This window comes from Bombina bombina, chromosome 3 (assembly GCF_027579735.1).
Source record: "Bombina bombina isolate aBomBom1 chromosome 3, aBomBom1.pri, whole genome shotgun sequence".
Taxonomy (NCBI): domain Eukaryota; kingdom Metazoa; phylum Chordata; class Amphibia; order Anura; family Bombinatoridae; genus Bombina; species Bombina bombina.
Window position 1 is genome coordinate 1,036,197,545 of NC_069501.1, and position 25,118 is coordinate 1,036,222,662.

Genomic DNA, 25,118 nt, shown 5'->3' on the forward strand with positions numbered 1-25,118 from the left:
ACTTCAGGTTTAGGGCAGTTGGTCTAGTACAGTGTTGGGTTAGCTTGTGTAATATAACTGTTAATCTTTTATTTAAGTAAGCCCCATAAAAGTCTATGTGGAGAAGCTAGTGTGGTTGCAATATCTGAAGTTCTTTCACTCTCACGCTAACTTTTTACTGTCAACTTTTATCATGTGCGCTAATGCGACTGTAATCATTTTGTACTTTCAGTGCATTTATTACGCAAGTAAAAAAAAAATTGTGTACCACTTGTAATCTGGCCCACTGCATTTTAAAGTACTTCCATGTACTTTTTGAACTAGCTAAAAAGACACTATTGTTATCATGTTAAATCTAAACCTGTCCTTTCAGCCAAAAAAAGAGCAGAAAAGGCCTCAGCTGAGATTATTATCGTCTCCTTTTCTGATCCTATAGAACATGCAACACTTGGAGTACTTGAGCCATACATAAGGTTACACTAGAGCGTTTCCTCTAATCATTATAAAATATTTGCCTTCATGCAGATTCATCTAAGGTTAATAGTCAGTGTCAATATATCCCAATAAAATTTGACAGGTGAAGTGTTCATCCTCCTCAGTGCAGTATGATGTATAATTATACAATAAAGAATTTTTCAGTTGTACAAGGTCTACAAGGTTTTCATATTTGTTTTCGGGAGAACTTTTGTTCACCATCACCTTTAAATTTGAATAATATTAAAAAATGTACAAAGAAATGACAGTGTAATCCACTATCATGAAAAAGACAGGGAATCAAGCACTCTTTTCATCATTTTATATAGCTAAAGAATTTTTGTAATATTGATTAATAATTACAAAAAATCATAATAGAGACATTTTCTCACAGAAATAACTGCACCAAAAACAATACAAAAAAACAAAATTGGTGATGATACAAACAAAAATAAAAAAACAGTGAAATGTTAACTTAGAGAAAAAAAAAAGAACAAAAAAGAATTAGTGATTTCACGGGGAGATTGTAATTGAAAGGGAACTCATGGACCTGCAACACCTTTCCAGAGAGCAGCCCCAACTTCATAGAAGGGAAATGCTGTCATGAAATGTTTAGGATCTATGCTGTCCCTTACTCACCCTGAAATTATAGATAAGCCCACTTCAAATACAGTTGTTCCAAGAGTATTATAGAACAATAAATAGGGTAAATACAGCACTGAACATCAATATGTACTAAACTAGCTGCATATAAACAATGTAACCCTATATATATCAATTAGATGATCTTGAAAGGTTGTGTATTAAACCAGATGCACTACTTCATGCATGATTAGATGGCAGAATCAAAGTACGTGATTCCATTTGTATAAGCCAGATAACATAGCACATGTTCCCATATAATGCTGAAAACACCGTGATGAACCAATGCAAAGTTCTTATGCATCCTGTAACATTTTCATTCAAGGGATTTGTCAACAGACCAAGCCGTAGGAAACGTCAGTGTTCATGACTTATACATTGGTAATGCAAAGCTTCTAATGTTAGTATTGCACAAGCGACATATAAACAATCCAGCACACCAATATGCGCTGTAGACGCTGGTTCAAGGTAAAGCTGTAGGTGTGCTGTGAGTAACAGTGTGTGCAATTAGTAGCGATATAGCAGATAAGTTGTAATCATAATGGAAACAACCGATGACTGGTAATATTTGCAATCCTTCCCCACGATAAATGCACTCAACGGTAAGGAATAACTCCGCTCACATACCTAGGTGCTGGGGTTAGCCACAAAGTTCTGTACCTTCAAGATCATCTGAGAGCAAAGAAGTCATGAGTGGGCCAAACAAACAATAGCGGTCTCTCCCAAAGCTGTGTACAGCGTGCGTGACGTCACATGATGTGGCCTACACGTGTTTCATCCCCAATGTCTTTAAGGACTTCCTCAGGGCTATATAACAGGTGAACAAGCAGCTCTATTTTTGAGAACTAATGAAAACGCCCCCTTAGAATGATGAACGTACATGGAAACAACAAATACAAAATAAATACTTAATGTCCAATATTTACAATACTTAATTAAAGCAAATGGTGTTTAGAATACTTAGATAGCGCTCACAAATAACAAGGCATAAAATTATATGTAAAAGTTTTTTCGGACTATATTATTGAGGCTAATGCAATGAACGTATTATACACATTCATCTAAACAAGTGTAATATAGAATATCCACTAAATGATTAGTAATAGTTCCCACAAATTATTTACATGAGGGGGGACGTTACAAGAATGAAGCAAACGCAATCTTTTCATTTAACCCCCTTGGAGATAAAGTATTTAGTCTATACATCCAAGCAGCTTCTTTTTTAAGTAATACTTTATCTAGATTACCTCCACGATTATGCATAATGCCTCTATCAATGCTGATGCATCTTAAACTACCTGATTCTTGTTTATGACATTGTTTAAAATGGCAAGCCACACTTGTGTCCCTACCGTGCATTATGTCATCCTGATGTTCCTGTATTCTGTCTTTGAAAAGCCTTTTGGTTTTTCCTACATAGAACAACAATAAAGCAGGTAGACCACTCCAATAGATTTACAGTTAAAGTGATGGTAAAGTTGCGTGTCTGCACACCCGCCATTAGATAAATATATTTAATGGAATATGACTTTCATTCATGACTTTTTTTATTTTTTATAGCTATTATTACGTTTTAAAAGTCCGATTTTGTTCTCTCCTTAGTCCACCCGGCTCCGTTTTTTTTTTGTTCTTTCTACATCACGTTTTTTTTATCCTGTTGGAATCCAGGCCATTAGGCGACCTGGACTTTTACTGACACTCCCCATTCCTCTAAAGCATGTGCAAGTCATTGCTGTATGTCAATGATTATATGCGCGCTCTCGTGTTATGCATCTGTGCTAGTCACGCTTAGGAATTCCGTCAGTTACGTCAGTAAGATAGTTAGATTGATTGGTAAAGGAGCACAAGCCCAAATCGCATGTCCCAGGAGCGAGCAAAAATAGTGATGTATTGAGCGGGTTGGACCGCTCTTGGCTACCGCTCTTGGCTAACAGGAAGTAAGAGATGGGAGGAGCAAATAAAAGTATACAACGTTTTGCAAAAGAAAAGTTTAATTTTGACTAGACTGTCCCTTTAATTATTTAATCACTGTGACTAGCTGTCACAGTGATAGTATACATAGTAACTGTAATTTTTGACCGTTACTGTACTGCTGCTGGATAGAATCACATGCAAGCTTCCAGCAACAGCATGAGATACACGCTAATCACAGCGTGTATCTCATGAATGGAGGCACCCCACTGACAGGCATCGGATCACAGGGACATCCTATAGTTCTCATCTTTTTTCACTATGCTGCTGGAAATTGACCCCCCCGGCATATTTCTTAGTTCTCCATAAATGTAATTAGCTCGCTATGCAGTGTATCACTATCACGGGGTATTGTCCTGTGATTGATTCTGGATTATTGTTGATTTCCTTTTGTTGTATATTGCACAGATACTGTATATCAATAAAGCTTGGTTTAAAAAAATAAAATAAAAAAAATGAAGTTAAAAATTGTCCTAACTTTATTTAGCTCAAGTAAGCGGTCTCTTATACAGATAGATAGATAGATAGCTAGATAGATAGATAGATAGATAGATATACATACACGTGAAGCTAAGGTATTTTATTCACAAATTTTAAAATGTCTTTTAGAATTTTTAGATTGGAACTGACTTGCATTTGCCCCCACAAATACCCATTGTAATTTACTTAATTTTTTTATTTGTATTAAACTGCTGAGGATTTCAAACTAATTTAGGCATAATAATCTTGTCATCTTCAAACTAAAGTTTTTGTTTTGTTTTTAACAAATGAAATGTCTCTAATAGACCCTATCTCCATTTTGAAGACTGCCGGGCTGGAATGGCTTATACTTTCTCAGAGTCTGGCTGGTGGACAATTATTGAAAGTAGTAGTATGAGCGGAACATTTGGAAAGATTGATGCAGTAGTCAGAATGAGAGAAGATATCTGGAGTCAGGATAGCAGTAACATATAGCCTAGTCTCTCATCTTGTTGTTTATGTATGTGGTGTACTTGGGCCATAAACAATGTGTATTCCAGAGCTGTCCTACTTATAAAATATTTGCCCTCATGAAGATTGATCTATATTAAATATAGTATAAAGTATATCACACGTAAAATGTAGACTTGTGCAGCAGCGAATAATTTATTTTAGATTAATCATTTGTAAGGAATATTCTAAAAAATTAGCTTTTCAAAATATTCATTTTGCTGCACTATTCAGTATTTGTTTAGTTTAAAACTAAATGAACATTTAATATTCGGTAACATTTGTTTTCATTAAAACAAATGTAAATGTTCCTTTTCTGCAGGTACAAAAGTGTCACCTGTAGATCTATACTTACCTATAGCGCACTGGAGGAGCCGCGTCAATCCTGACCGTTCCTCAAAGGGCCCAGGGGCACACAAATAGGAGGTTTCCTTCTCCTTAAGCACAGGCTCAGGGACCCGCTGCTCTAAGCCTCCTATTAGCGTGACTCTGGGTCAGGATTAGCGCAGCTCCCCAGTATGCTAGGTAGGTATTTTATTTAGAAAAATACAATTTAAAAACTGGTGGTTTTATTTTTTTTAATTACATTTTTATTAAGGTTTAAGAAACATAGATACAGACTTTTTTTAACTTCTGGTATCAAAGACAAAGCCACAAACAATGCAATAATCAATGGTATGATCAACCTAGCTACATAGACGTACAGTCCAACAATAATGTTACTAAACAGTGCGACAACAATATATTGTTAGAAAACATAAGGCAAATGATTCATAACCTCATTTTGTGACATATATGTTAGTATACCTTAGTCTATCTCCCATCACAGGATGAAGCCACTTTTGGACTTTAAACGACACTTAGATAACTTATAAGGGGAAATGTAGGTTAAGTTACTCCGGCCCTTTAAGGATCATAGGAATGTTGCAGTTCCGATAGTGGGAGACCATGTAAATATTTGGACCCTAGAACATATTTAAAGAATTGATGAACAAGTTCAAGTAAACAGGAAAAATACCAATATCAACAAGATTTTAACTTAGGAGATAAACCACCCTGAACATCTTATAGCATATATAAACCTGTATGAGGTTAGTGATGTGACTTGGTAAAATAACATACGGCTAGATTACGAGTCTTGCGTTAGCCTTAGAAAGCAGCGTTGAGAGGTCCCAACGCTGCTTTTTTCCTACCACTGGTATTACGAGTCTTGCAGGTACAGGTGTACCGCTCACTTTTTTGGTCAGACTCGAAAATACCGCAAATCCACTTACGTCAATTGCGTATCCTATATTTTCAATGGGACTTACATAACACCGGTATTACGAGTCTTCCCAAAAGTGAGCGGTACAGCCTCTCCTGTCAAGCCTGGTGCCGCATTTAAAAGTCAGTAGTTAAGAGTTTTATGGGCTAACGCCGTAGCATAAAACTCTTAACTTAAGTGCTAAAAAGTACACTAACACCCATAAACTACCTATTAAGGCCTAAACCGAGGCCCCCCCACATCGCAAACACTAAAAAAAATTTGTAACCCCTAATCTGCCGAACCGGACATCGCCGCCACTATAATAAATATATTAACCCCTAAACCGCCGCACTCCCGCATCATAAACACTAGTTAAATATTATTAACCCCTAATCTGCCTGCCCTAACATCGCCGACACCTACCTACATGTATTACCCATAATCTGCCGCCCCCCCGAAATCTAAGTCTTACCCTAACCCTAACACCCCCTAACGGAAATATAATTTTAATAAATCTAAATAAAATTACTATCATTAACTAAATTATTCCTATTTAAAATTAAATACTTACCTATAAAATAAACCCTAAGATAGCTACAATATAACTAATAATTATATTGTAGATAGTTTAGGGTTTATTTTTGTTTTACAGGCAACTTTGTATTTATTTTAACTAGGTACAATAGTTATTAAATAGTTATTAACTATTTAATAACTACCTAGTTAAAATAAAGACGAATTTACCTGTAAAATAAAACCTAACCTAAGTTACAATTACACCTAACACTACACTATATTTAAATTAATTACCTAAACTAAATACAATTAAATACAATTAAATACAATTATCTAAAGTAAGGAATCCCCCCCACTAAATTACAGAAAATAATAATAGTTTTTTAAACTAATTACACCTAATCTAATCCCCCTAATAAAATAAAAAAGCCCTACCCTATACTAAATTACACATAGCCCTTAAAAGGGCCTTTTGCGGGGCATTGCCCCAAAGTAATCAACTCTTTTACCTGTAAAAAAAAGTACAATACCCCCCCCAACATTAAAACCCACCACCCACACACCCAACCCTACTCTAAAACCACCCAATACCCCCTTAATAAAACCTAACACTAACCCCTTGAAGATCACCCTACTTTGAGAAGTCTTCACCCAGCCGGGCCGAAGTCCTCAATGAAGCCGGGTGAAGTGGTCACCCAGACGTGCAGAAGTCTTCATCCAAGCCGGCCCGAAGAGGTCCTCTAGACGGGCAGAAGTCTTCATCCAGACGGCATCTTCTATCTTCATCCATCCGGCGCGGAGTGGGTCCATCTTCAAGACATCCTACGCAGAGCTTCCTCTTCCATCAACGTCCAACTGAAGAATGAAGGTTCCTTTAAATGACGTCATCCAAGATGGCGTCCCTTCAATTCCGATTGGCTGATAGAATTCTATCAGCCAATCGGAATTAAGGTAGAAAAAATCCTATTGGCTGATGCAATCAGCCAATAGGATTGAAGTTCAATCCTATTGGCTGATCTCATTAACAGTGGGTGGGGAAGAAAGCATTCAACAGCAAAGTAAGCTTAAGCATATAGGCAAGTCTTAAACAATATGTATAGGTCAGGTAATGGAAGTCATAAGAATCCTTTATGACCATCAGGCTTAAATACCTAGGTCTGCTTCCTGAGCTAACTATAATGATATGTTTTATTCATACGTTTACAGCTAACTACAGGGATAACTAGTGTATCCCCCATGATAAAATTATATGCAATTGTAAAAGTAATGACAGTAGTGGAATAAACATCTGGTCAGATATTTTAATTCTCATTCTTAATATGGGAGTATATATAGATATGAACAGTAGTATTATGAAAACTAAATATATCTAAGGAGGCGGAGACTACACAGTTTAATAAACACTATTATCTATCCTATGGTGTCAGTTGGCATCGACATATATAAGCTACACATGGGCTACACATGGAATACTGAGAATGAGTAACAGCAGGAAATAGCTTTCTATTTATCTCCAAGACTTAAATAGAGTATAGATAGGCCCATAATGTCCACCCTTTTCTGATCTTACAATCGCTATAAGGAGACATCCGAGATGTAGCAGCTGGTGGGGAGTAGGACATTTCGTGTAAAAAGAATTAGATGTTAGGAGATTCATAGTAGTTCCTAAGGCTCCAAAAAAAGCTCACAGAGTCCTAGCTTCACATACTAAAATGTCACCCTACTCCTTTTTTACTGCTGCTCACAGATATTTGCACGGGGCTCCAGTGCCAAGCAAACTCATGAATGCCATTGTGGTTTAGGTTAGATTGTCTCTTTGGGGAGTCATAACTTTGTAGGAACTGGAGCCGCCATTACACTCGCAGTCTGATTTTGGTTAGGATCGGTAAATCTCAACAGTTTCTGTTCCAGCGTGTCTCCCCCATCCACCTGGAAAAATTAATTCACTGCAACTCTATCAGTGTGTCCTGGCTTAAATGTTGACTACCTCATATTTTCCCGCGTGGGCACAGCAAGCTGGGTCCTTCTGCTCACTCTCTCCTAGTTGTGATAGCCTAGATGCATGCACTCGGTAAAGGCACGTAGCACTTATATGTATGTCCAGGTATGGTTTCCTCTTCATCTGAGTTCTCCTTCTGACACATTACCTTCAAGGCAGTCCCCTGTAGGTTTAGAGTTTCAAAGTTCGTAAACACATCGCTAGGTCGGGTGCCAGCTATATTGTTATCTGCTAAGCGGTCTACTAAGCTTAATTTTCCTGCGATGTTACACAAATTTCCTTGAATCGGTGAGGAGCCTTTTTTGGGCCTGGGAGTACAAATACTGCCCCACTCTATTGCCAAATGACCGAAGAGGCAAATAAGCTGTTCATCCAATCTCTTGGATATAACTGTCAGAAGTGTTATAGCGGTAGGGTCCATCTTGTTCTGATGAATGATAATCAGTATGGTCTCTCACTAATTTGTGAGCTAAAGAATTTAAATGTTTCCTTTGTTCTTTTGGTATCTTTTATTGAAGAGTAAAACTAGGTAGGCTCATAAGAGCTCAGGAGTGTGCACGTGTCTTTAGTACTCAATGACAGTAGTGTTTTGCAACATCATATAACAAAGCTACAAATAATATTGCAAAACACTTCTGCTATAGAGTACTAAAGACATGTGCACACTCCTGAGCTCTTATTAGCCTACCTAGTTTTACTCTTCAATAAAAGATACCAAGAGAACAAAGAAAATTTAAGAACAGAAGTAAATTGGAAAGTTGTTTAAAATTGCATGCTCTATCTGAATCATAAAAGTTTAATTTTGACTTTACTGTCCCTTTAATTCATAGATTATGTTTAAACCGAAGCATAATTAGAATTGTCATAACATTCAGTATTCCCTAGGCTTAGCATTTCTAAACAGAATTTCCATAGGTATAGAATATATTTTTGTTGATCACATGAGACATCGTCCCTGAAGTAGTACAAAGCAATATATATTAAACTGTAACATTTTGATCTAATATTTTAGAAGAAAAACATTCTTTGTGGTCTTTTGAGGTAAGGGCCATTAACATTTTTTTTCTCAATACATTTTGAAATTACACAATTTGATTTGCATATTTCTGTGTTTCTGTTAAAATTATTTAAAATATTAATTTAACTGCTTAAAAAATATCGGCTGTACAAATTAATATTTTCTAGCTATGTAATGAACAGAAGAAGCTAGATATAGATATAGTAAGCTGAGAAACACATTGCTTATTTTAGACATTTTAAATAAATGTAAGTTTTTATCTTACAACCTGCTCTATATCATCATCTTTTTATCTCAACCCTCGTTTAGAGAGAGATTTACAGAGGAGCATTACCCACACTGTTGGTACCACATGAGACCAGTCTGCTGGGTGACTGTCCAGCCTGCACCACACATTATAGGTGCAACACCACAAGAGTGTATCTTGGTATTTGTATTGATTGCTTTATTCTACTGGCAATATGGCTATGTGGCGCCCCTGTTTATATTTGACATAATGAACAGAAAGTTTATTATTTTTTCAGTATAGCTTTAATAAATTAAAAACATATATGTTAATTAGAACACGTTATTTTTATTCCATTCCGCCTGCGCAGAAGTCTTTGAAGAACATTGGTCCAGCACTTCTGGATATCAGCACGTCATTTCTGTTTTTATTTCTTATTTTTTTGTATTTCATAGCCATAAATATTTCTGTTTTCTGTTATTAACATATTTTAACAACATTGTTTGTCTTTCACATTAAAAACTATATAAAATATATTGTTAATATTACTTTGAAATTGACACCCATATTTAAATTAGCTGAACACATGCAACTTTTAGGGTTAAATGCTTTCATGCTATTCAAACTGGAATAATGCACCAAAATTAGGCTTTAAAACAAAATTATATATTATATATGGTGCTGGATGACTCTCAATATCAAATAGAAAAAAACAGCAGTCACTGGATTTGCATAATAAGTGTACTTTTAATTAGACGTTTTGAAGTAGACATGTTGAAAAAATATGTAGCTTTTCTCCTATATTTAATATGAGAGTGGACTTTTTCACTCTAGGACTAGCAACTTTTCTCCCCTGACTAGTAAAATATAGTGATATTATACTTTTTCCTTTTATTAAAGGGACACTGAACCCAAATTTTTTCTTTTGTGATTCAGTTAGAGCATGACATTTTAAGCAACTTTCTAATTTACTCCTATTATCAAATTTTCTTCATTCTCTTGGTATCTTTATTTGAAATGCAAGAATGTAAGTTTAGATGCTGGCCCATTTTTGGTGAACAACCTGGGTTGTTCTTGCTGATTGGTGGATAAATTCATCCACCAATAAAAAAGTGCTCTCCAGAGTTCTGAACCAATAAAAAAGCTTAGATGCCTTCTTTTTCAAATAAAGATAGCAAGAGCACGAAGAAAAATAATAGGAGTAAATTAGAAAGTTGCTTAAAATTGCACGCTCTATCTGAATCACGAAAGATAAAATTTGGGTTCAGTGACCCTTTAAGTAAAACCAAATTTCAGGTAGCCAGGAATACATTCAGTTCATCTACCCAATTGTGTTGCCTTTTCAATGTAAATTAAAACTGACATACTTTTCTCCTGACATACTTTTAATCTATTGCATAAAACTGGAAAAATCAAATCATATATTGTGTCCAATAATTCTCCCTTTAAAAGTTGTTTTAGAATGTTTTAGCCAAGAAACTACTTACTTTAGAGTGAGTGTGTGACAAAATATTGTGTACTAGAGAGAAATAACTTTTCTTTTTCTGTTACACGACTATTCAGTTTGCTGTAATTGTACGTCTCAGTAAAAAGCTTTCTATAATATATCTACCATTTCAAACATTTTTATCTTTTCCCTTTCTTTTTGATGAATCATGAGCTAACCCTGTTCTATGATAGGACACAAAAGTAGTTCTTAACCTAAAGGGAAATGGAACCCATTTTTTTTCTTGCATGATTCAGATAGAGCACACAATTTTAAGCAAATTTCTAATTCACTTTTATTATCAATTTTTTTCTGTTCTCTTGAAATCTTTTGTTGAAGATATAAAAGATATAATTACGTCTATGAGATCCTCAAGTCAACGTCAAGCTAACATTCATCTTGATTTGTTATCAGTGATTTAGAATAATACCAATCTCTCAGTTTAAGGTATTGTTTCCAGTTTTCATATTACTCTCTATAAAATTATTATTCACAGATGAGGGATAAATTATTTTTTGTGAGAATTAGTTTGTGCTAATATAAGACATGGTTGTCCAGTTTTCAGAATTCCCAATTCAAGTCCTAATTCTCCAGAACCAAATGTTTACTGCTACAAGAAAAAACGTTTATGTACAAGTTTTTGGTATTTTCCCTCAAACACTAACCTTTGACGATAGGCTTAATATAAGGCCTGTTTTCATTCTTCCAATCAATTCTTTTTGACAGAGCTTTTCTTCTCCTTACTTTTTAATGGCCACAATATGGTCAAAGATTCTTTTTATTTCTATAGGTTTTAATCTGCTTTTTCATTTTATAAATTTGCTTTGGAAAATTATAAAGATGCATTACAATTCTATCTGATTAATATATGACCCAGTTAAATCTACGGAGTTGTGTTACGATTATATCTATTAATCTAGGACACAGTTATAGAGGCCGAATTATCAAGGGCTGAACGGGATCTCACTCCCCCTTTGTCTTCACCGTTACTACAGCATTCTGCAGACACAAGCTGAATATTTCACACACACAGCTCTGTTCAATATGATCTTACACTCATAATAACACCATCTATTAAAAATTATTAAAAAAAAATATTACACAAAATAGTTATAAAGGCTCAGAAATGTGAGCTCTCAGGTGTTAGAAAAAAAGCAGGCAAAGGGCTTTAACATAGAGATACATACATATACATGTCAAGATGGATATGTATGTATATATATACAGTATATATATATGTACATATATATTTATGTATTTATATGTGTATATATGTATTTACAGACATAGATACACATATAAACACACAAATTCATATGTACACATATATGGACATATCTATACGTGCATTGGAGCCAATTGCAGTTAAGTAGTAAAAAAAAGTTAAAATTAAAGCATATTTATGCAATATTCATATTTAATAAATAATTATACTGTGTATTTACTGTAAATATTTCACATTCCAATGTTCTACACATAGCAGATTATGTTCTATGTATTTTTCATTAAATATTCCTATTTATTTCTGTATATATCTATACCTATATATAATTATGCATACTGTATATACTGTATATATAGGTATAGATATATATTTTATATATGTATAGATATATATATTGTACCACAATACCATCAGATATATAATGTTTGTCACCAACATTATACTTAGACCCTAGTTACACATTATATAATTTTTGTGGCAGATTTGTATCTGGGTAAGTTTTCAAAATAATAAATAATTAAAAAAATGTACTATCAAAGAACTTGTTCATTAAATAATTTGTGTGGGATTTGACTACTTTGGCTGTTAAAGAATCACTGTGTTGTATAATCACATTTCAGGGATAAAGTTGGAGCTCAAAAATGGAAGCATAAAAGTTAATTAACGTCACTAGAAGGTAATAGTTACCGCTTCTATTTTTGAGCTTAGATTACAAGTCCAAAGTTATTTTTCATTGCTTGAGAGCTAGTTTGAATATGGGATAGCATGGGAATATTCATTACCTCATATAAAAGACTTAGATGGGGGAGCTCAGTCAAATTTCATGTTGGATAATGCTTTAGAGAAAAGCTCATTAAAGAAAAAACATTAGCTCAGTAGTTATAAGGTAATAAGGGATTCACCATGTTGAAGGTCTGAAAGCAAGGAGATTTGTTGCAAATGAATGTCAGCAACATGCGGAGGCTGTCACCAGATAAACAGAACTAAGCATCAGCACCATTGGGAAATCTAGAAGGAAGGTCAGTGGACAGCGGCCAGACCAAAGTTCAGTACCAGAGTATTTGCTTGGAAAAAGGAAATGTTCCAAAAACAACAGCCAGTATATCAGTCTACTATTCAGGGTACAGGCAGGGATATGTGTGCAAGTCCAGAACACTAACGCCTAGATTTAGAGTTTTGTCGGTAACGACCCGCGTAGCTAACGCATGCTTTTTTCCCCCGCACCTTTTAAATACCGCTGGTATTTAGAGTTCACAGAATGGCTGCGTTAGGCTCCAAAAAGGGAGCGTAGAGCATAATTTACCGCCACTGCAACTCTCAATACCAGCGGTGCTTACGGACGCGGCCAGCTTCAAAAACGTGCTCGTGCACGATTACCCCATAGAAAACAATGGGGCAGTTTGAGCTGAAAAAAAACCTAACACCTGCAAAAAAGCAGCGTTACGCTCCTAACGCAGCCCCATTGTTTCCTATGGGGAAACATTTCCTAAGTCTGCACCTAACACCCTAACATGAACCCTGAGTCTATACACCCCTAACCTTACACTTATTAACCACTAATCTGCTGCCACGCTATCGCTGACACCTGCATATTTTTTTTAACCCCAAATCTGCTGCTCCGTACACCGCCGCAACCTACATTATACCTATGTACCCCTAATCTGCTGCCCCTAACACCGCTGACCCCTATATTATATTTATTAACCCCTAATCTGCCGCCCCCAACGTCGCCTCCACCTACCTACAATAATTAACCCCTAATCTGCCGACCGGACCTCAGCGCTACTATAATAAATGTATTAACCCCTAAAGCTAAGTCTAACCCTAACACTAACACCCCCCTAACTTAAATATAATTTAAATCTAACGAAATAAATTAACTCTTATTAAATAAATTATTCCTATTTAAAGCTAAATACTTACCTGTAAAATAAACCCTAATATAGCTAAAATATAAATTATAATTATATTGTAGCTATTTTAGGATTAATATTTATTTTACAGGCAACTTTGTAATTATTTTAACCAGGTACAATAGCTATTAAATAGTTAATAACTATTTAATAGTTACCTAGTTAAAATAATTACAAAATTACCTAAGTTACAATTAAACCTAACACTACACTATCAATAAATTAATTAAATAAAATGCCTACAATTACCTACAATTAAACCTAACACTACACTATCAATAAATTAATTAAATACAATACCTACAAATAAATACAATGAAATAAACTAACTAAAGTACAAAAAATAAAAAAGAACTAAGTTACAAAAAATAAAAAAATATTTACCAACATTAGAAAAATATTACAACAATTTTAAACTAATTACACCTACTCTAAGCCCCCTAATAAAATAACAAAGACCCCCAAAATAAAAAAATGCCCTACCCTATTCTAAAATGAAAATAGAAAAGCTCTTTTACCTTACCAGCCCTGAAAAGGGCCTTTTGCGGGGCATGCCCCAAAGAATTCAGCTCTTTTGCCTGTAAAAAACCCCCATACAATACCCCCCCAACATTACAACCCACCACCCACATACCCCTAATCTAACCCAAACCCCCCTTAAATAAACCTAACACTAAGCCCCTGAAGATCTCCCTACCTTGTCTTCACCACACCGGGTTCACCGATCGGTCCAGAAGAGCCTCCGATGTCTTGATCCAAGCCCAAGCGGGGGGCTGAAGATATCCATGATCCGGCTGAAGTCTTCATCCAAGCGGGAGCTGAAGAGGTCCATGATCCGACTGAAGTCTTCATCCAAGCGGGAGCTGAAGAGGTCCATGATCCGGCTGAAGTCTTCTATCAAGCGGCATCTTCAATCTTCTTTCTTCCGGATCCATGTTCATCCCGCCGACGCGGAACATCCATCTTCACCGACGACTTCCCGACGAATGACGGTTCCTTTAAGGGACGTCATCCAAGATTGCGTCCCTCGAATTCCGATTGGCTGATAGGATTCTATCAGCCAATCGGAATTAAGGTAGGAAAAATCTGATTGGCTGATGGAATCAGCCAATCAGATTCAAGTTCAATCCGATTGGCTGATCCAATCAGCCAATCAGATTGAGCTCACATTCTATTGGCTGTTCCGATCAGCCAATAGAATGCGAGCTCAATCTGATTGGCTGATTCAATCAGCCAATCAGATTTTTCCTACCTTAATTCCGATTGGCTGATAGAATCCTATCAGCCAATCGAAATTGAAGGGACGCCATCTTGGATGACGTCCCTTAAAGGAGCCTTCATTCGTCGGTAGTCCGTCGGGAGAGAAGGATGTTCCACGTCGGCGGGATGAAGATCGATCCTGAAGAAAGAAGATTGAAGACCCCGCTTGGAAGATGACATCGCCCGGATAGAAGACTTCTTCAGCGCCGCTTGGAAGATGACATCGCCCGGATGGAAGACTTCTTCAGCGCCGCCTGGAGGATCACTTCATCGGATGGAAGATTTCTTCAGCGCCCCTTGGAGGATCACTTCTGCCGCTCCGGATCTCCTGTTCAGTTCCATCGGTGGCTCTGCTGAGTGAAGATGACTAAAGGTAGGATGATCTTCAGGGGATTAGTGTTAGGTTATTTTAAGGGGGGTTTGGGTTAGATTAGGGGTATGTAGGTGGTGGGTTGTAATGTTGGGGGGGTATTGTATGTTTTTTTTTTTACAGGCAAAAGAGCTGAATTCTTTGGGGCATGCCCCGCAAAAGGCCCTTTTCAGGGCTGGTAAGGTAAAAGAGCTTTTCTATTTTCATTTTAGAATAGGGTAGGGCATTTTTTATTTTGGGGGTCTTTGTTATTTTATTAGGGGGCTTAGAGTAGGTGTAATTAGTTTAAAATTGTTGTAATATTTTTCTAATGTTTGTAAATATTTTTTTATTTTTTGTAACTTAGTTCTTTTTTATTTTTTGTACTTTAGTTTCATTGTATTTATTTGTAGGTATTGTATTTAATTAATTTATTGATAGTGTGTTAGGTTTAATTGTAGGTAATTGTAGGTATTTTATTTAATTAATTTATTGATAGTGTAGTGTTAGGTTTAATTGTAACTTAGGTTAGGATTTATTTTACAGGTAATTTTGTAATTATTTTAACTAGGTAACTATTAAATAGTTATTAACTATTTAATAGCTATTGTACCTGGTTAAAATAATTACAAAGTTGCCTGTAAAATAAATATTAATCCTAAAATAGCTACAATATAATTATAATTTATATTGTAGCTATATTAGGGTTTATTTTACAGGTAAGTATTTAGCTTTAAATAGGAATAATTTATTTAATAAGAGTTAATTTATTTCGTTAGATTTAAATTATATTTAATTTAGGGGGGTGTTAGGGTTAGGGTTAGAATTAGCTTTAGGGGTTAAAAAATTTATTAGAGTAGCGGTGAGGTCCGGTCGGCAGATTAGGGGTTAATGCTTGAAGTTAGGTGTCGGCGATGTTAGGGAGGGAAGATTAGGGGTTAATACTATTTATTATAGGGTTATTGAGGCGGGAGTGAGGCGGATTAGGGGTTAATACATTTATTATAGTAGCGGTGAGGTCCGGTCGGCAGATTAGGGGTTAATAAGTGTAGATAGGTGGAGGCGATGTTGGGGCGGCAGATTAGGGGTTAATAAATATAATATAGGGGTCGGCGGTGTTAGGGGCAGCAAATTAGGGGTACATAGGGATAACGTAGGTGGCGGCGGTGTGCGGTCGGCAGATTAGGGGTTAAAAAATTTTAATAGAGTGGCGGCGATGTGGGGGGACCTCGGTTTAGGGGTACATAGGTAGTTTATGGGTGTTAGTGTACTTTAGAGCACAGTAGTTAAGAGCTTTATGAACCGGCGTTAGCCCAGAAAGCTCTTAACTCCTGACTTTTTGCTGCGGCTGGAGTTTTGTCGTTAGATTTCTAACGCTCACTTCAGCCAAGACTCTAAATACCAGCATTAGAAAGATCCCATTGAAAAGATAGGATACGCAAATGGCGTAGGGGGATTCTGCGGTATGGAAAAGTCGCGGCTGGAAAGTGAGCGTTAGACCCTTACCTACACGACTCTAAATACCAGCGGTAGCCCAAAACCAGCGTTAGAAGCCTCTAACGCTGGTTTTGACGGCTAACGCCAAACTCTAAATCTAGGCCTAAGCTTAGTGTACCTCCCTGTGCTGTCAGTAACACTAAGCTTCCTCTTGTTAGCACTTGCAGCTCCTTTCATAGCGTAACCCTGAATCTTCCTCCTGCTTCCAAACTTCAGGCCTCTATCACACTCAGGTTAGGACCAGGGAGCCTGACAATAGTTTCATATACTTATTAAAAAAAAATGAATCTACAATTCTAAAATAAAATAGAGTTATTTGTGATCAAACATTTTTTAATGAGTTAGCCATGTTTTTAGTATAAATGTTCTGTTTCCTAAACCATTATTGATGTTTTTTCCATCCTCTGTCTGACATTAAGATTTTATCAACACAAAAACTTGTATTAAAATGAGTGATTACTATAATTTGTGTTACATGAGTTACATGATCAAGTAACTTTTATATATGGGTGAATATAAACATAGGATAATACTTTCTTAGGGAACTTCCAGGAGCACTAGTTTGTGTCATATACAGTAAACATAGCTGTGCTACTTTCAGTAAACCTATGATGCTTTTTAATTAAGAAAATAATTTTAGAAATGTATAATTTGTTTTATTTAATCTCTTTGTTTCCATAGTTTTGAACTTCCAATGCCTATGGAACAAAATAACCGTTCTCATGTCAGCGAGTTTATTCTTTTGGGATTTACTAATGAACCAACAATACAACAATTGCTCTTCATATTCTTTTTATTGATATACCTGCTTACAATTTGTGGTAATATTGGCATTATCTTAACAGTCTCCATCATCTCTGACTTGCACAACCCAATGTATTTCTTCCTCAGTAACTTGTCCTTCTCTGACCTTTGTTATTCTACCGTTGTCACACCGAGAATGTTACATGATATTTTTTCTAATAGAAAATCTATTTCTTTTATTGGTTGTGCTGTTCAGTTGTACTTCTTTGCTACGTTTGCATCAATAGAATGCTATATATTATCCACCATGGCATATGATCGCTATGTAGCAATTTGTTACCCTCTACTGTATCCTGTGATAATGAATACAAGAGCATGTATCCTTCTTGTATGTGTTGTGTATATCAGTGGATTACTAACTTCTGTAATTCACACATCCTGTATATTAACTTTGTCTTTTTGTGGACCTAATGTCATCAATCATTTTTTCTGTGACATCCCCCCACTGATGGAACTCTCTTGCTCTGATACATATACCAACAAAACCATTATATTTTCTATTGTTTCTTTTTTAGGATTTTTTTCTGTGATTGTCACCCTGGCCTCTTATGTCTATATTTTTGCTACAATAATGAATATTCGGTCATCTGCTGGGAAACGTAAAGCCTTTTCTACGTGCACCTCTCATCTTTTGTGTGTTTCCTTGTTTTATGTAACTGTTTTTTTCATGTATCTCCGTCCTGCTTCTAGTTATTCTGTTAGCCAAGATAAGGTGGTTTCTGTATTTTACACAATGGTGATACCAATGATGAACCCTATTATATACAGCTTACGAAATGCAGAGGTGAAGAAAGCAATAACAAGTTACATAAAAACATTAGTACAACGTTAATATATCCAAATAGTATTTACTAAATTATAGTAATAATAATGTGATTTTATCATGTGAAGTTATAGAATACATTTTTTTAAAGGAGAATAAAAGTTTCAAATTTTGTGCACCTTGTCCGTGTACGTCACACTTTTGTCTTATATTTTGTGCATTTTAAATTAACTAGAGCCTCAACACATGGGCTCTTTGATACATCAAAGGAATAGAAAGGTCAAAATTAACACGTGCATAGGAGCATTTCAGTTTTAAAATTTTTTGGAAATATACTTCCGTTAGCAAAAAAGATTCTAGTAAAAGTTATCACTATTTCAGGGGCATACGCACATATGCTAAGTGTGACTATAGAATCAGGATTCAAACATCGATCCTGCTCAGAGTGCTGGCAGTTGTGTGTCAGTGAAGACTTAATTTGTCAAAATTTCAGAAGAAAGTTCAGATTCCGGAGGATAAAATAGGATAAAATAACAATACTTTATTGGAGCTATTAAAATGAAAACATCCCTGCATGTCCGCCCGATCAGCTGACATGTTTTAGCTTTATGCCATAGTCTTAAGTCTCAAGCTAAGACTGCGACATAAAGCTGAAATGCGTCAGCTGATCGGGCGGAGACGCTGGAATGTTGTCATTTTAATAGCTTCAATAAAGTATTGTTATTTTATCCTCCGGAATCTGAACTTTCTTCTGAAATTTTGATATTTGAGGCCGGCTTTTGGATTTTCGGAGGCGAGTCCTGTCAACTGTTTATTAGAGTACAGGACAATGAGGGTTGAGAATTTAGAGGGTGTGACAAGGTTGAAACTCGCGTTTGAGAGCAATAAGGTGAGCGGCTTGAAAGAGGGGCTAAGAAGAAGGTATGGATATGCAGTGAACCATGGCACCCTTGCTTGCCTTTCCTGTACCTCTAAGACCAAGCACTACACTCCTCCCCTAGTGTTGTGTGACTATCATTGTTCTACCTGCCATTCCTGAGGTTATTTTGCTTCATATGTTTTCATGAGAATATTCACCCCATTTCTTCTCACCCATCACTCACCCTCTTGCATGAGTACCTAAGTATGTTGTTTCTGCATATTTTAGAATATTATCAGGGTGGTAAAGTTGTGGACAGGCTTTTGATAACCCACTATTGACACACGATTTGTACAGCTTTTAAATTCGCTTTTATAAATGCTGCCATCCAGGCGTGCTCAGAGACCCTGTCTTTCATTTATCTTCCAAGACTCAATTTGTGTCATACAAGCCGCTGTTTTGAGGAGGCACGTAGTTTGAATGCTGGTGCATGAAGCACTCACAGCACATGTGTGTATGCCTCTGAATAACAGTAATATATTTTACTAGAAGCATTTTTGCTAATGAAATTATATAGTATATATTATAATTTAAATGGCACATGCACATTTCAGTTTTGACCTATCTATCATTTTATAGTTGTATTATATTTAGCTTTTTTTTTGGTCCAGTAGTGAAAGAAGGGTCTAAACCTCACTCCAAAGGAAATGTTAAGCCCAGCTTAGTTTATAGAAAGCTCTAAGGAAATTGTTTATAGTTTTAATCTCTCCAAGCTTTGGATAATACAATACCCTTATTCAAAAGATGGATGTTGTGTGCAATCTGTAAGAATTTGCCAGTGTAACCAGATTGAAAGGGTTTTAAAGCACCTTGTTATAAGAACATTTTTTGACAGTCTTACTATACAATAAAGTAACAAACTGGGTGTGTGTTAACAATTTTAACACGTTAACACTTTGTTTTCAGCAATCATTTTTCAGTAGCCAAACTCCACCTAACACTTTCCTTATTTGAATGAGGCATTCAGGCCTTTAGTAGGAGAAAGGGAATACGTTTTGTTTAGCTGGGCACTATGTCAGTGAATAATGTTCAGGACTTTGGATATTGTGACTATGTTAACTTCTTCTCCCCATAGACTTCAAGGGAGCCCACTTTCAAAAACCTAATATATATACAGATATCTATATATATATATTTAAAAATACTAACAACATTTTCTTCTAAGTGAAGAACATTGGGTTTTAAAATGTGTACATTGCAGAACACATTATAAATTATTAAAATTGATTCAAAATGTTTTTTTCAAGTTTTGAGGTATTTGACTGGAAAGGGCTCCAAAGTGTGTGTGTATATATATATATATATATATATATATATATATATATACAGTATATATATATATATATATATATATATATATATATATATATATATCCTATATTATAAAAGACAAGTGTTTGTCTGAAGCCGTCATGCGCAGTACAAACAAACACTTGGCCTTAGGTACACAGCATACAAGCAGCTGTGAGATAGGGAGCGCGAGCTACTCAACAGCTGTGAGGTCTGCTGCGTGAGAAGCGGCAACGCGCTCCCCAGACCTCACAGCTGTTTGTGGCCGACGGGAGCGTCGCGAGGGGCGTGGCCGGGCATCGCGAGGGGCGTGACCGGGCATCGCGAGGGGCGTGGCCGGGTGGGTGTTGCCGCGATGGGGCGTGGCCGGGCGGGGTCCCGCGAAGACAGAGCCAGAGAGGGAGCAGGAGGGTGGGGGGCAGAGAGCCAAAGAGAAGGGGGGGGGCAGAGAGCCAAAGAGAAGGGGGGGGCAGAGAGCCAAAGAGAAGGGGGGGGGGCAGAGAGCCAAAGAGAAGGGGGGCAGAGAGCCAAAGAGAAGGGGGGGCAGAGAGCCAAAGAGAAGGGGGGCAGAGAGCCAAAGAGAAGGGGGGGGGCAGAGAGCCAAAGAGAAGGGGGGGGGCAGAGAGCCAAAGAGAAGGGGGGGGCAGAGAGCCAAAGAGAAGGGGGGGGCAGAGAGCCAAAGAGAAGGGGGGGCAGAGAACCAAAGAGAAGGGGGGGGCAGAGAGCCAAAGAGAAGGGGGGGCAGAGAGCCAAAGAGAAGGGGGCGCAGAGAGCCAAAGAGAAGGGGGGGGCAGAGAGCCAAAGAGAAGGGGGGGGCAAAGAGCCAAAGAGAAGGGGGGGCAGAGAGCCAAAGAGAAGGGGGGGCAGAGAGCCAAAGAGAAGGGGGGGCAGAGAGCCAAAGAGAAGGGGGGGGGGGGCAGAGAGCCAAAGAGAAGGGGGGGCAGAGAGCCAAAGAGAAGGGGGGGGCAGAGAGCCAAAGAGAAGGGGGGGGCAGAGAGCCAAAGAGAAGGGGCGGGGCAGAAAGCCAAAGAGAAGGGGGGGGCAGAGAGCCAAAGAGAAGGGGGGGGCAGAGAGCCAAAGAGAAGGGGGGGCAGAGAGCCAAAGAGAAGGGGGGGGCAGAGAGCCAAAGAGAAGGGGGGGCAGAGAGCCAAAGAGAAGGGGGGGCAGAGAGCCAAAGAGAAGGGGGGGCAGAGAGCCAAAGAGAAGGGGGGGGGGGGCAGAGAGCCAAAGAGAAGGGGGGGCAGAGAGCCAAAGAGAAGGGGGGGGACAGAGAGCCAAAGAGAAGGGGGGGGGGCAGAGAGCCAAAGAGAAGGGGGGGCAGAGAGCCAAATAGAAGGGGGGGCAGAGAGCCAAAGAGAAGGGGGGGCAGAGAGCCAAAGAGAAGGGGGGGGCAGAGAGCCAAAGAGAAGGGGGGGGCAGAGAGCCAAAGAGAAGGGGGGGGGCAGAGAGCCAAAGAGAAGGGGGGGCAGAGAGCCAAAGAGAAGGGGGGGCAGAGAGCCAAAGAGAAGGGGGGGGGGCAGAGAGCCAAAGAGAAGGGGGGGGCAGAGAGCCAAAGAGAAGGGGGGGCAGAGAGACAAAGAGAAGGGGGGGGCAGAGAGACAAAGAGAAGGGGGGGGCAGAGAGCCAAAGAGAAGGGGGGGGCAGAGAGCCAAAGAGAAGGGGGGGGCAGAGAGCCAAAGAGAAAGGGGGGCAGAGAGCCAAAGAGAAGGGGGGGGCAGAGAGCCAAAGAGAAGGGGGGGCAGAGAGCCAAAGAGAAGGGGGGGGGGGCAGAGAGCCAAAGAGAAGGGGGGGGCAGAGAGCCAAAGAGAAGGGGGGGGGCAGAGAGCCAAAGAGAAGGCAGGGGGGCAGAGAGCCAAAGAGAAGGCGGGGGGGCAGAGAGCCAAAGAGAAGGGGGGGCAGAGAGCCAAAGAGAAGGGGGGGGAGAGAGCCAAAGAGAAGGGGGGGGCAGAGAGCCAAAGAGAAGGGGGGGCAGAGAGCCAAAGAGAAGGGGGGGGGGGGCAGAGAGCCAAAGAGAAGGGGGGGGCAGAGAGCCAAAGAGAAGGGGGGGGCAGAGAGCCAAAGAGAAGGGTGGGGGCAGAGAGCCAAAGAGAAGGGGGGCAGAGAGCCAAAGAGAAGGGGGGGGCAGAGAGCCAAAAAGAAGGGGGGGCAGAGAGCCAAAGAGAAGGGGGGGGAGAGAGAGCCAAAGAGAAGGGGGGGGGGAGAGAGAGCCAAAGAGAAGGGGGGGGGGCAGAGAGCCAAAGAGAAGGGGGGGGCAGAGAGCCAAAGAGAAGGGGGGGGAGAGAGAGCCAAAGAGAAGGGGGGGGGGGAGAGAGAGCCAAAGAGAAGGGGGGGAAGAGAGCCAAAGAGAAGGGGGGGAGAGCCAAAGAGAAGGGAGAGAGAGAGCCAAAGAGGAAAAAGAGCCAAAAAGGAGAGAGAGCCAAAGAGGGGGGAGAGAGAGCCAAAGAGGGGGGAGAGAGAGCCAAAGAGGGGGGGGGAGAGCCAAAGGGGGGGGAGAGCTAAAGGGGGGGAGAGCCAAAGAGGGGGGAGAGAGAGAGCCAAAGAGGAAAGAGAGCCAAAGAGAGAGCCAAAGAGGGGGGAGAGAGAGCCAAAGAGGGGGGGCAGAGCCAAAGAGGGGGGGGAGAGCCAAAGAGGGGGGGGAGAGAGCCAAAGAGGGGGGGAGAGCACCAAAGAGGGGGGGAGAGAACAAAAGAGGGGGGAGAGAGCCAAAGAGGGGAGGGGAGAGAAAAAGAGGGGGGGGGAGAGCCAAAGAGGGGGGGAGCCAAAGGGGAGGGGGGAGCCAAAGGGGAGGGGAGAGCAAAAGAGGGGGGAGAGAGAGAGCCAAAGAGGAGAGAGAGCCAAAGAGGGGGGAGAGAGAGCCAAAGAGGGGGGAGAGAGAGCCAAAGAGGGGGGAGAGAGAGCCAAAGGGGGGGGAGCCAAAGAGGGGAGAGAGAGAGCCAAAGAGGAGAGAGAGCAAAAGAGGGGAGAGAGCCAAAGAGGGGGGGGGAGAGCCAAAGAGGGGGGGAGCCAAAGAGGGGGGGGAGAGCCAAAGGGGGGGGGGAGAGCCAAAGAGGGGGGAGAGAGAGCAAAAGAAAGGATGGAGAGAGCCAAAGAGGGGAGAGAGAGAGCAAAAGAGGGGAGAGAGAGAGCAAAAGAGGGGAGAGAGAGAACAAAGGAGAGGGGGGAGAGAAAGCAAAAGAGAGGGGGGAAAGAAAGCAAAAGAGAGGGGGGAAGAGAGAGCAAAAGAAAGGGGGGAGAGAGAGCAAGGGGTGGGACCGCTGTTCTGAAAAAAATGGCCCGTGTACACGGGCTTTAGTACTAGTATGGTATATATAAATAAATATATATATATATATGTGTGTGTATACATGTGTATATATATATATATTTGTTTATATGTGTAGATATGTATGTAATTGTATATACATATATAAACACATAAATACACATGCATATATATATATATATATATATATATATGCACACACATATATATATATATATATATATATATATATACGTAAATATATATACACACACACACTTATTTAGACACCTGTTTACTTTGAATTTGTAATATGCACGCAACCCGCTCTAGCTTTAGCTGGCCACTTGTAATTTAGCCTTTTAATTCAGATGTTTAAATAGTGTTACTATACCTCTAAATTTTTATTGATACATAATTAAATAAACAGCTGCTAATCAACTTTAATAACAATTATCCCTTATCATTTACTAAAGGTAAATGATAATCATAACCAATACTATTTTTCATAAATATTTTTATTTTAGTTGAAAATAGTGGCCACTCATCTTGCCTCCATTCATTGATCAACAGATGATAGTCTCAGTTAAGGTATATGTCATGGACATGTTGTATTGCTTACAATAACTATATACATATTATTTGGGTCAGTCTACATGGTTCAGTTTAACAATCTTTTATTACTTTATGTAATCAAAATTAGAAATCAGTTTTATCGTTCTTAAGTTAGTTTCATAGCTGAAACTCTGGCAAGTAATAGGTTAATCTAGGCTTGTGTTTTTGTCTTGATCCGTATTATAAATGCTTTGCTATTTTGCTATATTGCAAATGATATCCTACACTTATTTTGTTTGCATTCAATGTTTAATCAGTGTACATGTACTGTACTGTATTTCAATCTGCTTCATAAGAAAAAGATGCTTAAAAAGCGCAAAAAAATATGCTCTACTGTGTTACAAAATGTTATTATTGCATTATTTCTTGTATATAACTATGGGGCCCATCACTATTTATTGTTTGATAATTATCAGCAGAAATATTGTCAGCGCGATCACAATCACACGTTTTCTATTGTTTCTAAGCACTAATAACTAAGATCAATGAAAAATGTCCCTAAACTATACAAAGCAAGCACAATCCAAAATCACATTACTTATCAAGACATTTACATGATGATTTTTCACTTATCAAATTCAACCACCAAAAGAACTTGATAAAATCCCAAATCAACTTATTACAAAGTATTCTGAGACATTCTTGAATGGAACACTGAAAATATCTGATGATGCCATATTGGATTAACTTGTTAAACAATGGTCTAGATTCATTGA

General features: G+C 38.6%; 1 protein-coding gene across 1 annotated transcript; it reads left to right on the top strand.

Moving 5' to 3' along the window:
• Window positions 1-17,464: 17,464 nt before the first annotated feature.
• On the top strand, window positions 17,465-20,278 carry LOC128652599 (olfactory receptor 1019-like). The gene is made up of 2 exons (XM_053705531.1): window positions 17,465-18,367; window positions 20,216-20,278. The coding sequence occupies exons 1-2, from the start codon at window positions 17,465-17,467 to the stop codon at window positions 20,276-20,278; spliced, it is 966 nt and encodes a 321-aa protein (XP_053561506.1).
• Window positions 20,279-25,118: the final 4,840 nt, after the last annotated feature.